Source organism: Aedes albopictus, unplaced genomic scaffold, assembly GCF_035046485.1.
Source record: "Aedes albopictus strain Foshan unplaced genomic scaffold, AalbF5 HiC_scaffold_195, whole genome shotgun sequence".
Classification (NCBI taxonomy): Eukaryota; Metazoa; Arthropoda; class Insecta; order Diptera; family Culicidae; genus Aedes; species Aedes albopictus.
In genome coordinates this window covers 1-17,391 of record NW_026916975.1, presented here as the reverse complement: position 1 = coordinate 17,391, position 17,391 = coordinate 1, and the positions used below count along the sequence as shown (strand labels likewise).

Here is a 17,391-nt window from a genome sequence, read left to right as displayed (position 1 = left end):
CAGCTGCGATACCATCCCTTCCAGCTGCTTTGTTGGTTTTTAGCTTGAGAATGGCATCCCTAACTTCCCTCAGTGCGGGAGTTGGCCTTTTTCTGCTTCCTGACGCATTGTCGTAGTCGTTCCTTCCGTTGTCGTGGTCTAATGTACCTACAATTTCCACGCCATTCCGGAGCTCATCGAAGTACTGCTTCCACCTTTCGATCAACTCACGTCCGTGTTTCATAGAAACGGCACCGCAGTTCCATTGCTTCGCACTCCGCTTCGTACAGGCACTGCTTTTTCCACCAAAAGAGACAGATCTGCTGTTTCCGCTTCTGTATATAACGTTCCACGTTCTGCCGGGTTCCTTGTTGCAGCATCATCGCCCGTGCTGCGTCCTTCTATTTCAAAATCGCTCTGCACTTGTCGTTAAACCACTCGTTTCGTCGACTCCTTTCAATGTACCCGATCGTTCTCTCGGCTGTGTCGATGATGGCTGCTTTCACTGTTCACCAGCAGTCCTCTAGAGGGGTCAGACTGAGCTCGCCTTCGTCTGGTTAAACGCTGCCTGGAGATTCTTGACATCCGGTTGCTTTAGTCGCTCAAGGTTGACAGGAAGTTTTGGGCGCAGTTTGACCATCACCAGATAGTTGTCGGAGACGATGTAAGCGAAACTATAGGTCCTGACGTCGATTATGTGGGAGATGTGCCGTCCGTCAATCAGAACGTGGTCGATTTGCGAATATGGGAAGCTGTGTTAGAAAAAGGTGCTACGTATGGTCATATTTTTGAAGGCGGCGAAATCAATGGGACGCAGGCCGTTTTCGTTCCTCAGTTGGTGGGCGCTGAACTTTCCAATTGAATTTCTTCTCCTGTTCTACCTGAGCGTTTGGGACTCCTATGATCATTTCGACGTCGTGGCTCTTTCTTCATGGAAGTACTTTTTCTGATGCAGTTCTATTGCATTAGTCAAGTCACATTGTGAATACTTGACCAGATCGCTAGTATGAGAATAAGGCAAAACTTCCAAGATTTCCCATAAATTCGAAATAAATTGTTCAGCATTATCCCAAACATTTGCATGATAGATAATAAACATCAGAAATGTACTTACCATCAATATAGCAGAGCGTAGATTAGCTTCGCCGGAGCATGGTTATCGTTCACCACACCATCATACTGATTGTTCAGATCAATATGATATCTCTTCATGTTGAAACAGCAGTGTAGGTAATTATTGAATGAGCGAAAGAGAATACGGCTACAGTTTCGAAGCCAGTACTGAGATAAAGCAGGTCTTGATATGACTGGATCGTGCAATATCTAGGAAAAGACTTGAGTTCAGTTGAGATTCCCCGGAAGCATTCTTCACATTCCTGCAAAATAAAAGGACTTTCGGTATGTTAATAGATCACCAAACTTCCCTCCCAAAGCGATACTTACAGTTGTCCATATGGTTTATTATCGATAAGCATTGCAAAAGCTTCCGCAGTTTTCTTCAAAAAATCTTTGCAAGCATTTGCAAAAACAAAGGAATAGACGGCAAATTCGATGTTTAAATCATCAAGATATAAAAAGAATCCACAGAATCTAGATTGAATTTTACCGACAGAAAAAAGAACAATATAAATAGTAACTATATTTCTACCTCTCTGCATCCCATATCGAAGAAGGATAAAAATGAATCACTTGTGCTTATGTTGTCCCGTATTTCGGCTTATTCCTGCAAGAAGACACCACATAAGGGCCCATCTTACCTTCGACGTTCCAAGCCCCTGACCCGTACTATTCCGTGACCATTGCGCACGGTTCCCCCGCAGGGTCCTCCTCTTTCGTGCCATTGATCTGCGGTTGCGGTTGCGAATCGGTTGCCGCGGAAGACGGCGACGCTGCCACCGAATCCACACTGGTCGAAGACGATGACGACGACGATGCCGCCGACGTGGGGGACGACGAATTGCTACGGTTCAGGTGCTGATGGCGCAGCTTGGAAGTGACGGCCGCCGCCGACGAGGACTGCAGCTGGTCCAGGTTTAATACTTTTTCGATTTCGCTCAGATCCAGCGAGGCGTCGGCCGTTCGCAGGCGTTGCATGATGGCCGACAGGCCGAAGGTCATGGCGGCGAGCAGCCGGTCTCGGGTGCTGCCGGGCAGTTTGACGATCAGCTTGGTAAGGAATTTAACGAGGGCGACCCGATCGGCGGGGTTGGCATCCGTAGCGAGCAGTGGCGGGAGGATGTGTTTCTAGAAGGATACAGGAATTCATGGATTATTTTATCGCTCGTAAAATAGTAGTATCTAATAAATTTGGACAGACATTTTCAATATCGATATGTACATTGAACAAATTGACGGCATTCCTAGGACTGAGTCCTCTCTGGAGCCACCATCCTGATCGCCATCAGGTTCACTGCTCTACGTGCCGTACAGTAAAGCTGGTTTCATCCTAGCTCTCCTGTTGTGATGTGTTGGTGCAGCCAATTCTGATCTAAGACCTTCCAAAATCCCCGAAAACGCCCCTGAAGCCCTCCCCCCTCCTGAAACTCCTTGAAAGCCATCTGAGAATCCGCATTGACTCCTTTAAATCTTCTAGTAACTATCCCTTCTTAAACTTCTTCGCAACCTTGTACTCCATTTAGGTAATAAACTGAATCCATTTAGGTAAATATTCTATTTAGGCAGTCCCGACTCATAACCTAAATAGAGGTTTTGGTGTATTGATATTCTCCTTTGCGGGTATTGCACACGCACAGCGCCCTAACTACCCCAACAGCTTTTGATATTAATGATTGTCGGGTAGTAATACTTCTTCTGCTTCTGCATCTTGCTTGCCGTATCAAGTATCCAATGGAATGGTCGATACTTTTGGTTCTTCGTGTCCAAATGAATGTATCACCTCATTTATGTATCTCTTCTGGTCGATGTAGAAGTCCCCAGCTTCGTCACGCTCAATTTCGAAGCTTCTTGATAGTGCATACGCCAAAGCATCGAACATCTCTTCGTCTTCACTGGCAACGATTAGGTCATCTATGTTCTGCCACTTGGTTTTGTTTCTGGAATCTAACGCTTCTTTGAGATTCCTTGGTTCTCGCCGATGCGGCTGTACGCGCATACATTTTCGGGGGTTGTCCACGGTTGGTCTTCACTGATCGCCGCAAAGCATTTTTACTATCAACATCATTCGGATCATTTTCGTGACTGCTTTCAGTTCCGCTCAGAATACTTCCTGCATCATTCCAAATTTCATCTTCATCGGAGTCGCCGTCATTATCCGTACAAACGGCACCAGGCTTGTCCGCACGATCGCTCGTCAAGGGAACAACTGCATCATCATTTGTTCGCTGTGGTTCAAATCGGGTTCAAGAATTGACTCAAGAAACCTGACATCACGACTGATTGTGTTTTTTTTTCTTGTATCCACATCGAGTAAACGATACTTCACTGTATCTATAGCAGAGCTTGATAAAAACACGTACTTCGGGATTGATTGTTGGAATGGGAATGAAAATTTATTAGGAATCAACAACTTAGGTATCTATGGTCGTCGCGTAGCTAGGGTCAGTCGCGGGTTACTATACATCACTCCTCCCTAATCTGCGACGCCTATCAAACGACAAAACTTCTCCTGATTCTGCTTCGTCATTGGCTTGGTGAATCCATCTGCCGGTTGGCTGAAGGTTGGAATGTAGTTGAGCTTGACTACGCCGTTCTCCAGGTTCTTATGTACAAAATGATAGCGGATGCTAACATGTTTGGTCCGGGGATTGTAGGATCCGTTGTTGGCTATGCTTATTGCTGACTGATTGTCGCAGAGAACTGAAACCGGTCCAACGTTGCTGAATTCAGATCGAAGATTTCTCCACCACATGGCTTCTTGAATGCTTCGGGAAAGAGCCATATACTCCGCCTCGCAAGACGAAAGAACCACTGTCGGTTGCTTCTTCACGTTCCAGGCTATTGCTGCTCCCTGCAGCGTGAAAACATATCCACTTGTCGATCTGCGGCTATCAGGATCTCCTCCCCAATCAGCATCGCTATATCCTTTTAGTTCATCGGTAGGATTTCTACTATACTCCAACTTCTTCGTCGCTGTTCTCTTTAGGTAACGGATAATTCGTTTGACTGCTTCCCAATGTGGCTTTCCTGGGTTCGATGAAAACTGACTCACGGCATTCACTGCATACGCAATATCGGGTCGAGTTATCTGTGCCACAAAGGATAAACATCCAACTGCTTCCTTGTAGGGTACGTTTCTCATCTCCATTTCTTCTTCTTCAGTTTTGGGTGCCATCGATTTTTCAAGTCTGACTCCGGAATCCGCTGGGGTCGCAATACTGTAGCATTTTCCATTCCGAAGCGTCGCACGATCTCCTCGATATACGCCTGCTGGTCCAATGAAAGCTTACCTTCTCGACGATTCCTCTTGATCCGAATACCAAGGCAATGAGTAGCCGGACCCAAGTCTTTCATCTTGAAGTTCTGCATCAGGAATTGCTTAAGCTTCTTCTTCAATCGACCATCATTCGTGAAAATCAGCAGGTCATCCACGTATATGGTTACGAAAAGCATCGTCTCACCATCAGGGTTGTCCAGTTTCAGGATGGTCAATGTCGAATGACACTCGCTCTAACCATCACTTCATACGACAAACGCAGTCCATCAAAACATAATCGATTCACGCAAAAGCCACTCAAGCCAACCCTCGTTCAATGCAGAGTCAACCACATCCAACAGCAGCGATCGTCTCTTGTTTTCGAACCGCACGATGAAACACCGAAGCGAGTTTTTGTTCTACGCTTTGCATTCTATTCATAGGGCGTGCTATGTTTGTGTTTGCTGCGCCATGCAATACTACTTAACAAATTGACCCTCATCCTGGCATTTTCAGACGAGAGTCACCCAGCAGTGAGTGACATAGCTCTGCGTCGGAACGACGGTTAAGGAGCGTTCGGCTACTCAAGAGATTTGCAGAGAAAGAGCGTGGCGGCGGCAGCCACCGTATCAATGCGTTCGTCTCGAATGTGTTCGATAGCAACATAGAGACGGTCGGCTGTAGCGTTGATGGAGGAAGAAGGGCAATGTTGATGTTGCGGCTTTTTTGTGTTATGATGGTGATAATGCACAAGACTGCTCACCATCCATCATCCAGTACAGACAGGTGTCAACTTGTGATCGTTGCAGGCCAAACTGTCGCAACACTTGGTCCAGCTTGCCGTTCCATACACGGCTTGATTGTTTGAGACCGTATAACGATTTCTTGAGCAGGCAAACCTTCTTATTTGGAACTGCAAAACCCTCAGGTTGGTCCATGTAAATTTCCTCGCTGCCCAGCTCGCCTTGCAGAAATGCGGTAACCACGTCCATCTGGTCCACATCCAAATCGAGTTTCGTCGCCACCGCCATCAAATATCGAATTGTGGAATACCGAACTACAGGTGCATACACTTCTTCATAATCGATTCCGGGTTTTTGGGAACATCCCTTAACGACTAGCCGTGCCTTGTATCGTTCCAAACGTCCATCAGGTCCTCGCTTGATTGCGAAAACCCATTTGTTCCGGATAGCCTTGCGTCCTTCGGGTAGATTCATCAACGTCCACGTCTGATTTTCGCTCAACGACGCCATCTCTTCCTGCATCGCCTTGATCCAGTATTCGCGATCAGGTCGCCTCATGACCTCGTCGTAGCTCTGTGGAACGTCGTCCACAAGTATCGCCGGCGGAGCAAGTTGCTGGGAGGGAATTACATCGCCAGTAAAAGAACCATACGTAATAAAATCATCATACTTGCCTGGACAAGTGCGCTCCCTACCGCTGCGCCTCAACCCTTGTTGACTCATTTCAACTGGACTTGATTGATGCGGTGGGAGCGCGGGATCGGTACAGGCATCTTCAAAATATTCAATGGACGTCTCTAACGTATCGTTTCCAGAAGCTTCATCATCGTCTTCGACACCATTTGGAACAGGATTAGCTGGATTTTCATCAGACATCACGATTTCTTCAACAAAAAGCTCCATGAATTGCACCGGAACGACGTCCTGAACACAGTCTGAACTTGAACACTTTCCATTCTCGTTGATCACTATCATGTCGCGGCTGATCTCGAACTTGTTGCTTTCTGGACAGTACACGCGATACCCTTTGGTGTCCTCACAGTACCCGACAAACGTTCCTTATGTTGCCTTAGGGTCGAACTTCCTACACTCAGCCAAATAACCTTAAGATTTCCATAAGGCCCAACTTATGAAACGGCCTTTAAATAATTCATAATGATTCGGATGAATTTCATAAGGTCACTCTATGACGTAAAATCGTCTCACAGCTTGGCTTTTATTCATGTTTAGCAACAGGGTTTTCTCAAGCGTCGGTAGCCGTGTGGATAAAACACGGGCTCGGTGATCCCGACGTTCATGGATCGAATCCAGTCTGCATCATTTTAAGATTTTTTTTGTTATTTTCATGAGTCTATCTTATGAAATTTGTCATAGCAAGCACGATCAATTTTCATAAGGCATTCTTATGCCATCCATAAGAATTAGTTATAGCAAATTTTCATAAGGTATTTCGATGAATTTCGCTAGTTTTTTTTCGCTGAATGTACGCTTGACCTTTGGTATGTGAATCGCCACACTAGCGCCAAATACTTTAAGGTGCCGCAAATCAGGTCTCCTTCCAGTCCAGATTTCTTGGGGGTCTTGTTTCCAATGGCTCTTGTTGGAGACCGGTTCACCAAGTATGCTGCCGTTGATATCGCCTCCGCCCAGAATCCTTTCTGCATGTGCGCATCGTTCAGCAAACACCTTGCCTTCTCCACCAGGGTCCGGTTCATCCTTTCAGCCGTGCCATTCTGCTCCGGAGTGTATGGGCAGGTCTTTTGATGACAAATGCCGTCCTTCTCCAGCGCTCTCCGAAATTCGTTGGAAACGTATTCCTGTCCATTGTCCGTCCTGAGAATTTTGAGTTTTCTACCAGTTTGCCGTTCCGCCTTTGCTTGAAATAATTTGAATGCCGCCAATGCCTCGCTTTTTGCCTTCAGGAAATATACGGCCACTTTCTTGCTAGCGTCGTCCACAAACGTGATAAAATATCGGCTGCCGCCGTAGGAAGAGACTTCAACTGGTCCGCATATATCGGAATGCACTAACTCCAGCAGGTCCGATGCCCTGGAATCACTTTTCGGGAATGGTTTCCGAGCTTGCTTACCCATCAAACACGCTGTACAATCGTCTACCTTTCCGCCTTGAAAATCTACACCGTCCGTCACGTCCTGGAGTTGCTTCAAACTTGCCTCATTTAGATGTGCCATCCTTCTATGCCAAAGCTGGATTCCGTTTGCCAGAAAAGTTCGCTCCGGCTGGTTTACTCGGTACAGGCCGCCTTCTTCGCTTCCAGAAACGATCAGCTCACCATCCTCGTTCAAAACTTCGCATTTATCCGCTGTGAAGATCATGGTATGCCCACGCTTGCAGATCGCACTTACGGACAACAGGTTAGTTGCCAAATCCGGTATCTTTAGTACACCATGGACATCAATCGTACCTTCCGGAATCTGCATCTCAACCGTACCTTTCGCCAACGCCTTCATGCTGACTTCCAGGCTGAGACAGATCGTCGCCAGCGCTCGCATCTTGACGTCATTTGGTACGACTTCGCCTTCCACCGGTTCAACCGCACTCCAGCTTCCTTCTCTGATCAAAATCATCCTCATCGCAAATGCCCAGGTCGAATAGTTCTCACGCCCCTTCAGCTTCTCTATGGCCGGCATCGCCACAGATCCGGTCGTTACTCGAACGCTTCCTGCTTCGCTACGACTTCCGTTTCCGCCGCCGTGCTGAATTCCAGAACTTCCTCCATTCGCTGGCATCTTGATTTTCTGATGATCTTCCGGTTACGGTCTGGGCCCATAACCTATAGCAGAGCTTGATAAAAACACGTACTTCGGGATTGATTGTTGGAATGGGAATGAAAATTTATTAGGAATCAACAACTTAGGTATCTATGGTCGTCGCGTAGCTAGGGTCAGTCGCGGGTTACTATACATCAGTATCCTACGAACGCTTCAGCTTGATTGCTTTCTCATCCAATCTCGCTTGGGATGTGCCAGGAAACGTCGACACCGAAGGGGACTGCTTGGTCAAGCAGTCGTGCCGCATCAGAGCCATGGCTTTGCTCGACGGTAGCCGAACATCCTCGTAGCGCCATAACAAGCAGGTCTCGAACCGCTTATTCTGCAGAATCGTGTTTTCATCCAACAGCTTCATCACCCGTTCGTCATCCTTAGACAACAGTGGTCTTCCGTTGAGTTATAGGGTATCGCGCCACTTGGGCAGTGGCTTCTATATTCGTCTGTTTTCCACTATAACTCAGTCAATTTTGAACCAATTGACTTGAACTACCGTAAAACGGGGTGAATAGAAACAAATAACTTATTGTAAAAAAGATGACAATTATGTTCTAAAATTCATCAAAACTTAATTTTATTAGCTAGTTGGATGCTACTAGTGTTTCAATAAACCTTTTTTAAGATGATAATTCCGTTAATTTTTTTGTGAAAATTTTTAAAAGCAAAGTATTGATTTGGAGGCAAAAAAACTTCCGCCATTTAAATTGCGTTTCATCGATTTGGTATGTATTAACAGACTAAAGTATTTTTCGACATTCGACATTTTTTTCTTCACTAGGTGAATTATTATAATCTAGTGTTACAGTTTTAATTGAATTAAAAGTTATTTCTGTCTTGAAATTGGAAAAAATATCGAAAATTGTTTAAAGCTGTTTCTATTCATCCCATTGCGGGGCAAATAGAAACAAGCAACCTTTTTTCAAATAAGTTAACGAAATCAAAATTAGTTTTGAATCCTAATTACAGCAATTAAAGAGGGAGGAGGGACCCAAAGTTAAGACCCTTGCAACTGACTTTATTACGCACGGTTCCAGAGATACTTGCCTAAGTATGCTGGAAGGTGTTTACGGTATTGTACACGGGTAGATACTATACCTGTCCCACCACATTCCAAAAGTTGTGTCAATTGGTTCAAATTTGACTGAGTTATAGTGGAAAATAGACGAATATAGAAGCCACCGCCCAAGTGGCGCGATTCCCTATGTCGAGACCACGGTCGAGACTGTATTGTTTAACGGCTGAATATAGTTGGTCGCACTGGCAGATGTGGTAACTGTACATCGCTTTTCGAATCCGTTTGTCCCGACGTCGAGCACAGGCCGTAGACTATCCAACCAAGTCGTGTTAGTGCAGCTGTCGGCTAATTCTCTCTTCCCTCTCTGGAGTCGAGCGCATACTCGAGTCTAGAACTGTCAACACCCAGCAGGATCCGGGGTTTTGCTGCAACGTAAGATTCGATCGGCAGATCTTTCAGGTGCTAAAAATGCCTCGCTCGCTTGGTCGCCGACATTGACTGCTCTCGGGAAGATCTAGGCTGCGTACCGTGTGTATCTCCGAAAGGTGGAAACATTGTTTTGGGTTCGCTGCACTGGCTATTTCGGCTGCCATGTCCACGCAATGCAAAGTGGAGACTTCTCGCCGTTGAGATTCAGCTCCTTCCACAGATTGTGCTCCACCAGTATCGACGTCGCTCCAGCATACAAGAAGGCGTATTTATGTAGTAATCAATTTCCCATTTCCGTGCAGTGTGACGCGCACGTACTTTTGCGGCACATTTGGCAACGAGTTATGATGCGCGTTCACCGACGCGTTCTGAGCTGGAGCGCTTGATGACGGCTTCTTGTGTTTGCTGTCGTCATGCAACAACAGATGATGTAGGAAACTGCAACCGCCCTGGTTGCACGGAACTTTCCTCTCCACCTTCAGGAAACTGCTGCATTTCTCGAGACTACTACACGCATTGTCGCATGCAAGACATGCTTTGCGATCGTTCTGCTTCTGCGGATGGACGGAGTGCGCGTGTACGTAGGCTTCGTCCTTTCGAACTTTTCTGTCCATCCTGGTCTCCGTCGTCGTCGTTCCTAAAGGCACACTTCCTACTCGTCCGCTCGTACGCGGCAATGAACCGCGGCCAATCTTCAGGATCTCCGTCGAAACTCGGGAGCTCCTTTACCGCCTGCCGTGCCGCTTGGTGGCCGCTGTTTAGTGGCACAGAATCACAATGCATTTGTGGTTGATACGACGCGACGGCTGCGATACATCCAAGTCCTGTCGAGGTGTAGATGAAGCCATCACCGGTCTGCCGACATTCGGAGGAATGGGACCGTAATACGGGAGATTTCGTGTGTCTTGCTGTTGATAGCTCGTTGCTAGATACCCTGTCGTCCTAATTGACTACTGTGGTGGCGCGTTGTGCGCCGGCATCGATGGAAAATCAGAATTCATTGCAGGATATCCGCACAGAGGTGGTTGATAGTTCGGAAGAAATTCTGGGAAGTTCCTGCTGGGTCCCACATGTTCAGTGTGTCTGACACCGGGAACTAGATTTCCATCAGGCGGTTGCGAGACACGCGGGTGATGCGGAGCCGAATATCCGCTAGGTTGTTGCACAGTCGTTGGCACTACCGGGGCAGGAACACTAGGGAGACGCGATTGGTAACCGACAACCGATTTTCGCACAAAAGTTCGTTGTACACCGGAAGCGGCGTTCCATCCATCGACATTCCTGCTTCGTTCCCTGCATTATCCATCTTCTCCAATCACTCGTTGATTTTGGCGAGACTTGAGGTCAACTCCGCCTCGGAATCACTGGTTTCTAGCATCGCTTGTTCCAATGCCAGTCGCTCTTCCAGTTGCGTCTTCTCCAGCGTCTGTCTCGCTTTTAGGACCTTCTATTGCAGCGCTCGAAGCTTTACCGAACGCTTTGATGATTTCGAAGACGCCTTATTGCTTCTACTCGACGATCCCACATTGTTGGCATTGGAACTTGCCAACGGATCCGTATGACAATTATCACCTGCTGTTGGACCTTCAAAAAACGACCGGATTCACGACGTGGCGCACTGTCCAAACCATCGATACGGTGTTTCTTCTTCTCCTGTACTGGCTGGATGTGAGGAGATTCTGCAAATAGTTCGCCGTTGCAACTGCTTCTCCCCAAAATCGATTGTCCATGGCGGCATCAATCAGCATACATCTGGCCATTTCTACGAGGGAACGATTTTTCCGTTCTGCCACTCCGTTTTGCTGAAGGGAGTACCGTGTGCGCACCTAACTTTGCGCAGGTCCAAACTTTGCGCATTCTTGTAAAATAATTAAAAAAATAACTAAATGTCAACATTTTCACCAGTTTAATCATTGCACTAGCATTGTGTAAACATAAACATTATTTGACAAATATTTAATGTCCATAAAATCTTTGTTTATGTTGAATAATAAACAAAAAATACACAAAAATGTCAAAATTTGCCTCGCCTTAACACGGCTGCCAAGAAGTAACTCTACTAAAAATCAACATTTTCTCCGATAAAACTGTGCAACGATGATTAATTTTGCAGTTAATTTACAAAAAAGGTGATATTCTAGTAATATCAATCACAGTTCGTAATATTTTTTTCAATTTAACTAGTAAATAGTGGTGCGCAATGTTTGGAACCAATATTTGCACTGTGTTCCTAATTTTTGCGCACTTTCAGTAAATGCATGATGAACGTGAATACATGACTTATGAACCATTTAAATATTATGTAACAATTGTATTGACAATTTCAGGCCTACCTCCACCATGTAGCAAATTTTGTATGGAAATTAGTAGAAAATTGTGTGAACCGTAGCACTACGGCAGGCACTCTTGGTCTGTCTACAATGTTACGTGATTTGTGAACAGTCCTTCATTTGACTTTTCCGGCGGTCAATGTTAGGGACGATTGAAATATGACGTCCACCATTTTTTTTTAATTTTAGAACCCCCTCCTCCCCCGGGTTACCCCGTCACGCTTCATAGTACCTATAGCTAATACATGGCATATCACACTTTTTCGAAAAACTCCAACCCCACCCCCCTCCCACCAGAGATGGACGTCATATTTAAATGATCCCTTATTGTTCCTATCCGTAACGATCACTCCATTTATCAGGAAGCTTTTACCTTTGATCTCTACCCACTGGAAAACCCCTCATGAATTTTGGATTGTTCACAGGGTAGGTGCCTAGTACGAACCGCAGACGAATTCAAGAACTGCCGGAGGCCTCCGTCGCCCCTCTCTCGTAGGACAAAGTATTTCAACAAAGATCAGTTAAGAGCACACTACCTGAATAACTTTAGTTCAATGGGCAAACATTATATAATAGTATTTTTGATGACTTTTTCAAGCAATCCATAGCATGCGCAAAATTAGGCACACCATGCGCAAAGTTAGGAACAATCGAAGATTTTGTGCGCAAAGTTAGGAACAAGGCAATGACATTGTTTTTCTATTTTAAATATTTTTTGGTTCATATTATGATTTTTTAAATATTGCAGACTCAAAGAAGGATCATTAGTCTATCGTATGAGCATGTTGTTCATGCTATTATTTGTTTATTTGTATTTTTTATAACGATTAGAAATTTGATTTTTCTTAACTGCGCAAAGTTTGGTGCATACACGGTATGGTGCAGCCAGCTGTCCTAGAATGCCATTACGTGCTAGAAATTTGTTGAACCGCCTTCCAGTGAATTCTCCACCACGATCGGATCGCAAGATTTTCGGCATTCTTCCAAACTGCGTTTTAGCCATTTCGACGTGTTCGTCAAATTTCTTGAAGGCTTCAGACTTTCGGTGCAAAATATAGACGACGGTGTATCTACTGTAGTCAAATGTCAAAACATATTTTCTACCACCAACTGTCGCTGTACGACTCGATCCACAAACGTCCGTATGTACTAATTCTAGGACAGCCTTGGACTTCCTCGTAGATTGCTTCGGAAAAGGACTTCTTTGCATTTTGCCCTTCAAGCAAACTTCGCACAAATCCGAGCACTTGCAACTTTTATGTTCAATCTCGTTCGCTAGACTTCCCATCTTGGGGACGGCATCACAATCTCTGTGTCCCAGTAGCCGATGGCAAACGTGTACACAATCTGCGCTGCGCAAGATGTAACCAGAGCAGCCTTTTCATGCAACTGTTGTAACAAGAACAAAATTTCCGGAAAGCTCAGCTGTAGCTCCTACAATTTCATTCGTATGAATACTTGCACCAGATTCGTCAAACGTACCTTTAAATCCTTTCTGGAGCCTTTGTGGAGCCTCGTAGCCATGCGGTTAGGGCCACCAAGCTTATAATGGCACCATGCTATGGGGTAAGGGTTCGATTCCCGCTTCGGGCGTTGAAACATTTCGTGAGAATAGTTTCTTCCCCGTTTCCACTGGTGCATGCTCCGTTTGTCCGTTGTCTAGTGTTAAGTTTAAAACAGTCTGTACAGCCGAAAGCTGAAGGCGTAGTCCGTGTCTTTTTTTTTTTTTGTACCAAACGCATCACCAAAAAGTTGGATTTCGTGTCCGGCACAAACAAAACGTCGTCCACTAGCACAAGCCTAATCCGCTGCCTTTGGATCTTGTCTTCAACCCGTTTGCCACTCAAACGTCTTCCACGTTGATTAGCGTTGTGGCACGTTGCTCCGGAATCCAGTTCCAGTGACAGTCGGACTACGTCGAACTGCCGGATAAAAACGCCCAATTCTCCAATACTAGTCAACGGTCTTCATTCGAAACAGCATTGGTTTTCTTCCGATTTGAAACCTTCTATTCTGGTTTCTCGCCTTATAACTTTCTGAACTTTTCGCATTTGGATTTCCGGGATGTCCGGGTAACCCATCATCGAAGTAGCACGTATCACAATTTGAGTCCTTGAAGCCGGCTTGAAGAATCATCTCCGAACGTTCAGCTTCAACCCGATTCTTCCGCTTCTGCCATCAAGCAATTTACATTTGACTAAGTTCAGCGTGAGGTCTTCATCCGGACTTGCTTCCAAAGCAGTCACTAGCGTTTCGTACTCTTCCGTTAAGCTGCTGTACAGTATCGCAACGAGCCAATGGTCGTCCAGTACTTTCTCCGGCACCGATGTGGACTTCCATGTCATCATTCTTCTCTAGACGCAACTGGTAAATCTTCCGCATCACGGTGCTCATAGTCCACTTGACATGGAACTTGTCCAGACTTCACCTGCCGACTTTGTCTTTCTGATATGAACAAGTTGATTATCTTCAACGGCCAATCCGATGGTTGCTAAACCGTAAGAAATGGGGGGTTTTCTCACGGTTGGAGTAATGATCCGCACTCTACGATAGTCACGATACAAGAGCTGATTGCTCCGTTTATTCAACTTTTATACGACTCATCGAACACTTTACTTTGTGATGGTGGTATTACATTATAACAGTCAGAGATCTGTCAACTGGTGTTGCACTGAACTGAACCGATTTGCTAATTCTGAACGGATATTACAGTTGCCTACGCAAATTCGTCTTTGCTCTTCCACGCTTCAGTAACTGGTTTCGGTTTTTCTTCCTCCTTGACGGCCGACCAGCATCCTCCCTTGACCAAACGATACTAGCTACTTCGCCATGGTCGAACTATCTTGCATTTTTTCCAAATCCAATGCCCGGGGAATCGATGCCCAAGTAACCAGTAAGCATTTAAAATAGTATTCCTTCAGCATTATAGTAGCCTTTACGACAAGGCGTTTAATGCTAATTAGCCGTATACGCACCTATAGTGCTACCTCACAGCAGGTTTTGGCAAAATAACGGGCTGTCTTAGTGCTATCCCTTCAGGAACGTCGTGACGAAATGTCAAAGAAGCGTAACGCCTCGTCGAGCAAAAAAAAAACAAAAATAGATTGACGTCTGCTTCTCGTTCTCTCAGCCTGCTTCCCCGCTTCATCGTCCTTCCATATTCCAGCCGGTGCTAGGTGGTACTTTTTTGCTGATTTTTGTAGTGATGAAGGTTTGAACTTACGATCCGGAGATTGATTAATCATATCTGCTTCGGATTCTGTTGCTCCTGATCCACGATGCTAAAGCTGTCCCGGTGGCGTGCGTTGATTTAATCGCCAATATAAAGAATGACTCGATAACAGCTTCAGATTCAACATCCAAAACTTGTTTTCATTGAGATATTTCATTGTGATAGAGCATTACGATCCTTTCTTTTAAATATCTGTGGAATAAGATTGTTTCTCCCCTCTTTCAAACAATCCTATGATCCACCAAAGCATTCACCTATTCGGCACATATTTTCCGACGAAATGATAAATAATTGGTGATTTTTTGATGGACAAGTTCCCAATCCAATCCAGCTGCAGTAATGTTTTCTTTGGCGCTTTTGGATGAGTAGGGGAAAATGAAGAAACAAAAAAGATGCACAAATTTGTAAACAGAAGCATAGGCTCTGTAAGAGAGAGACAAAATGTGTTGCCCAATGCGTAACATATCTCCCAGCCTTTTTGCTCCTAGCATTTAAAGAGCAGTTGAACAGCATTCTGTATGCTCCCAAGTGAAACCACTTCACGCAGTTGAAATGCTAATTAACAGCCGAAAGCTTTTAAGCAGCACAGGTTATGCTAACTCAAGGCAGCTATGCATTCGAACTGCTTATGTAGGGCAGCAAGCAGTTTAAATGCGTAATACGGGCTGATACACGGCTTATTCAAATGCTTAGTGGTTACCTGGGTGGCTTCTGTGGTCCGATTTCTGGATCTTGACAGCTTCAGTGATCCGTGCAAGGGCCCATAGCCTATTGGAACTTGAACAGCAGAGTTGTGTTCTCCGGAAAGGAAAGATTGATTTAACGGCCTGTGGTGTTTACGGCATTTAAGGAGGATTTGCCTTTCGGTGAAGATCTGGTCCATTGTCGACCGGCCGTCGATGAAGCCGGCTTGGTAACTTCCCACAAACACATTTGTTTTAGGTGACAGCCAACGGAAGATGAGCTGGGATAACACTTTGAAGGTGAAATGGTGATCGCTCTGAAGTTCTCACATTCGAAATGATCGCCTTTCTTATGAAAGAAGCAGATTACCCCTTCCTTCCACTCCTCCGGTAGCTGTTTGGTTTTCCAGATCCTGACAATCAATCGGTGCAAAAAGGTAGCCACCTTTTCGGGCCCATTTTGAAGAATTCAGCTGCAATACTATCTTTACCAGCTGCTTTGTTGGTTTTAAATTGGTGAATGACATCCCTAACTTCCCTCAGCGCGTGAGTTGGATCATTTCCGTCCTCTGCTGCACTGACGTAGCCGTTTACTTGGTTGCCGTTTTTTTTAAGGAACGGGCTGATGTTTCCGTTTATATTTGTAGCGTTCCACGTGCCGGGTTCCTTGTTAGAGCATTGCACGCCCGTGCTTGCGAACCATTCGTTCCATCGACTTTTTCTACGTGCCCATTGATGCTCTCCGCGTTATTGTTAACCAATGCTTTTACTGTACTCCACCAGTCCTCTGGAATCTAGACGGACCACCTCGAGCTCACCTTCGTCTGGCAATGCTGCCTCGAGATTCTGCGAGTATGTTGCGGTGACATTCGGTTGCTTCAGTCGCTCTAGGTTGTACCGTGGCGGTCGTCGGTACCGTACATTGCTGATGACGGAAAGTCAAGTGTCCTGACGTCGATAATGTCGGAGAAGTGCCGTCCATCAATCAGGACGTTGTCGATTTGCGTAATTTGAGTATTTGTAAAGAAGCTTTCTCGGAAAAAGGTGCTACGTATGGTCTGGAGGCGACGAAATCAATGAATCGACGGCTGTATGCCCAAATGGCAGTGCTTCCCAGAATTCCAAAATCAAGCAACAAAAATCCCCACTCACTCACCTGTACCACATGCAGATAGTTCGTCAGGCAGCTCTTGAGGCACTCGTAATGGTTCGGGTTCTCCACCAGCAGCACCAGAATGATTAGCATCGAGTCGTTCAAGTGTGGCAACAGGACCGGGTCCCGTCCCAGCCGTTCCGCTTCCCCGGCCGTACACTGCACCAGCGTCTACAAGCAATCGAGTTAAAATCGGTATGAGTTCTGAGTGTTCCGGAACTTGAAGGGGGGAAACTCACCTTGGAGAGGAACAGCCGAACCTGGGTCTGGGAAGAGCTTTCGGTGATTGCTCCCTGATGGAGGAACTTCCCGAACTCCTGCGGCGATTCACCCGCCGAGTAGTTGACCCACACCCGGTGGAAGTAGAACTTGGTAATGGGTGCGAAGCCCTCCGTCAGTTCCCGGAAGCGACGCTTGGCTGAAATAAGAGTTCATGGTTGATGGACATTGAAGTTTTGGTTACGGTTTGAAAAGTGAAACTTACATTCCTCCTTGAGGGCTCGCAGCGTCCGCACCGGACCGGACATAATCTTGAGGATCTTTTCCAGCAGAGCAACGCGTTCAATTCCCTGCGGGTGCGTCGGTTCCAGCTTGGTAACGTCATACCGTAGCTTTTCGCTTATTTCCGCCAGTTTGACGGTGACCTGCTTGAGGCTGTCCAGCTTG

The 17,391-nt window shown here is 45.9% G+C and overlaps 1 protein-coding gene across 1 annotated transcript; it reads right to left on the bottom strand.

Moving 5' to 3' along the window:
• Positions 1–1,418: 1,418 nt before the first annotated feature.
• Positions 1,419–17,373, bottom strand: LOC109397927 (uncharacterized). The gene is made up of 4 exons (XM_019670266.3): positions 17,210–17,373; positions 16,965–17,143; positions 16,729–16,896; positions 1,419–2,223 (listed from the first exon to the last, which is right to left on the bottom strand). Exons 1-4 carry the CDS (start codon positions 17,250–17,252, stop codon positions 1,765–1,767), a joined length of 849 nt encoding a protein of 282 aa, XP_019525811.3. The 5' UTR covers positions 17,253–17,373; the 3' UTR covers positions 1,419–1,764.
• Between the last annotated feature and the right edge of the window lie 18 nt (positions 17,374–17,391).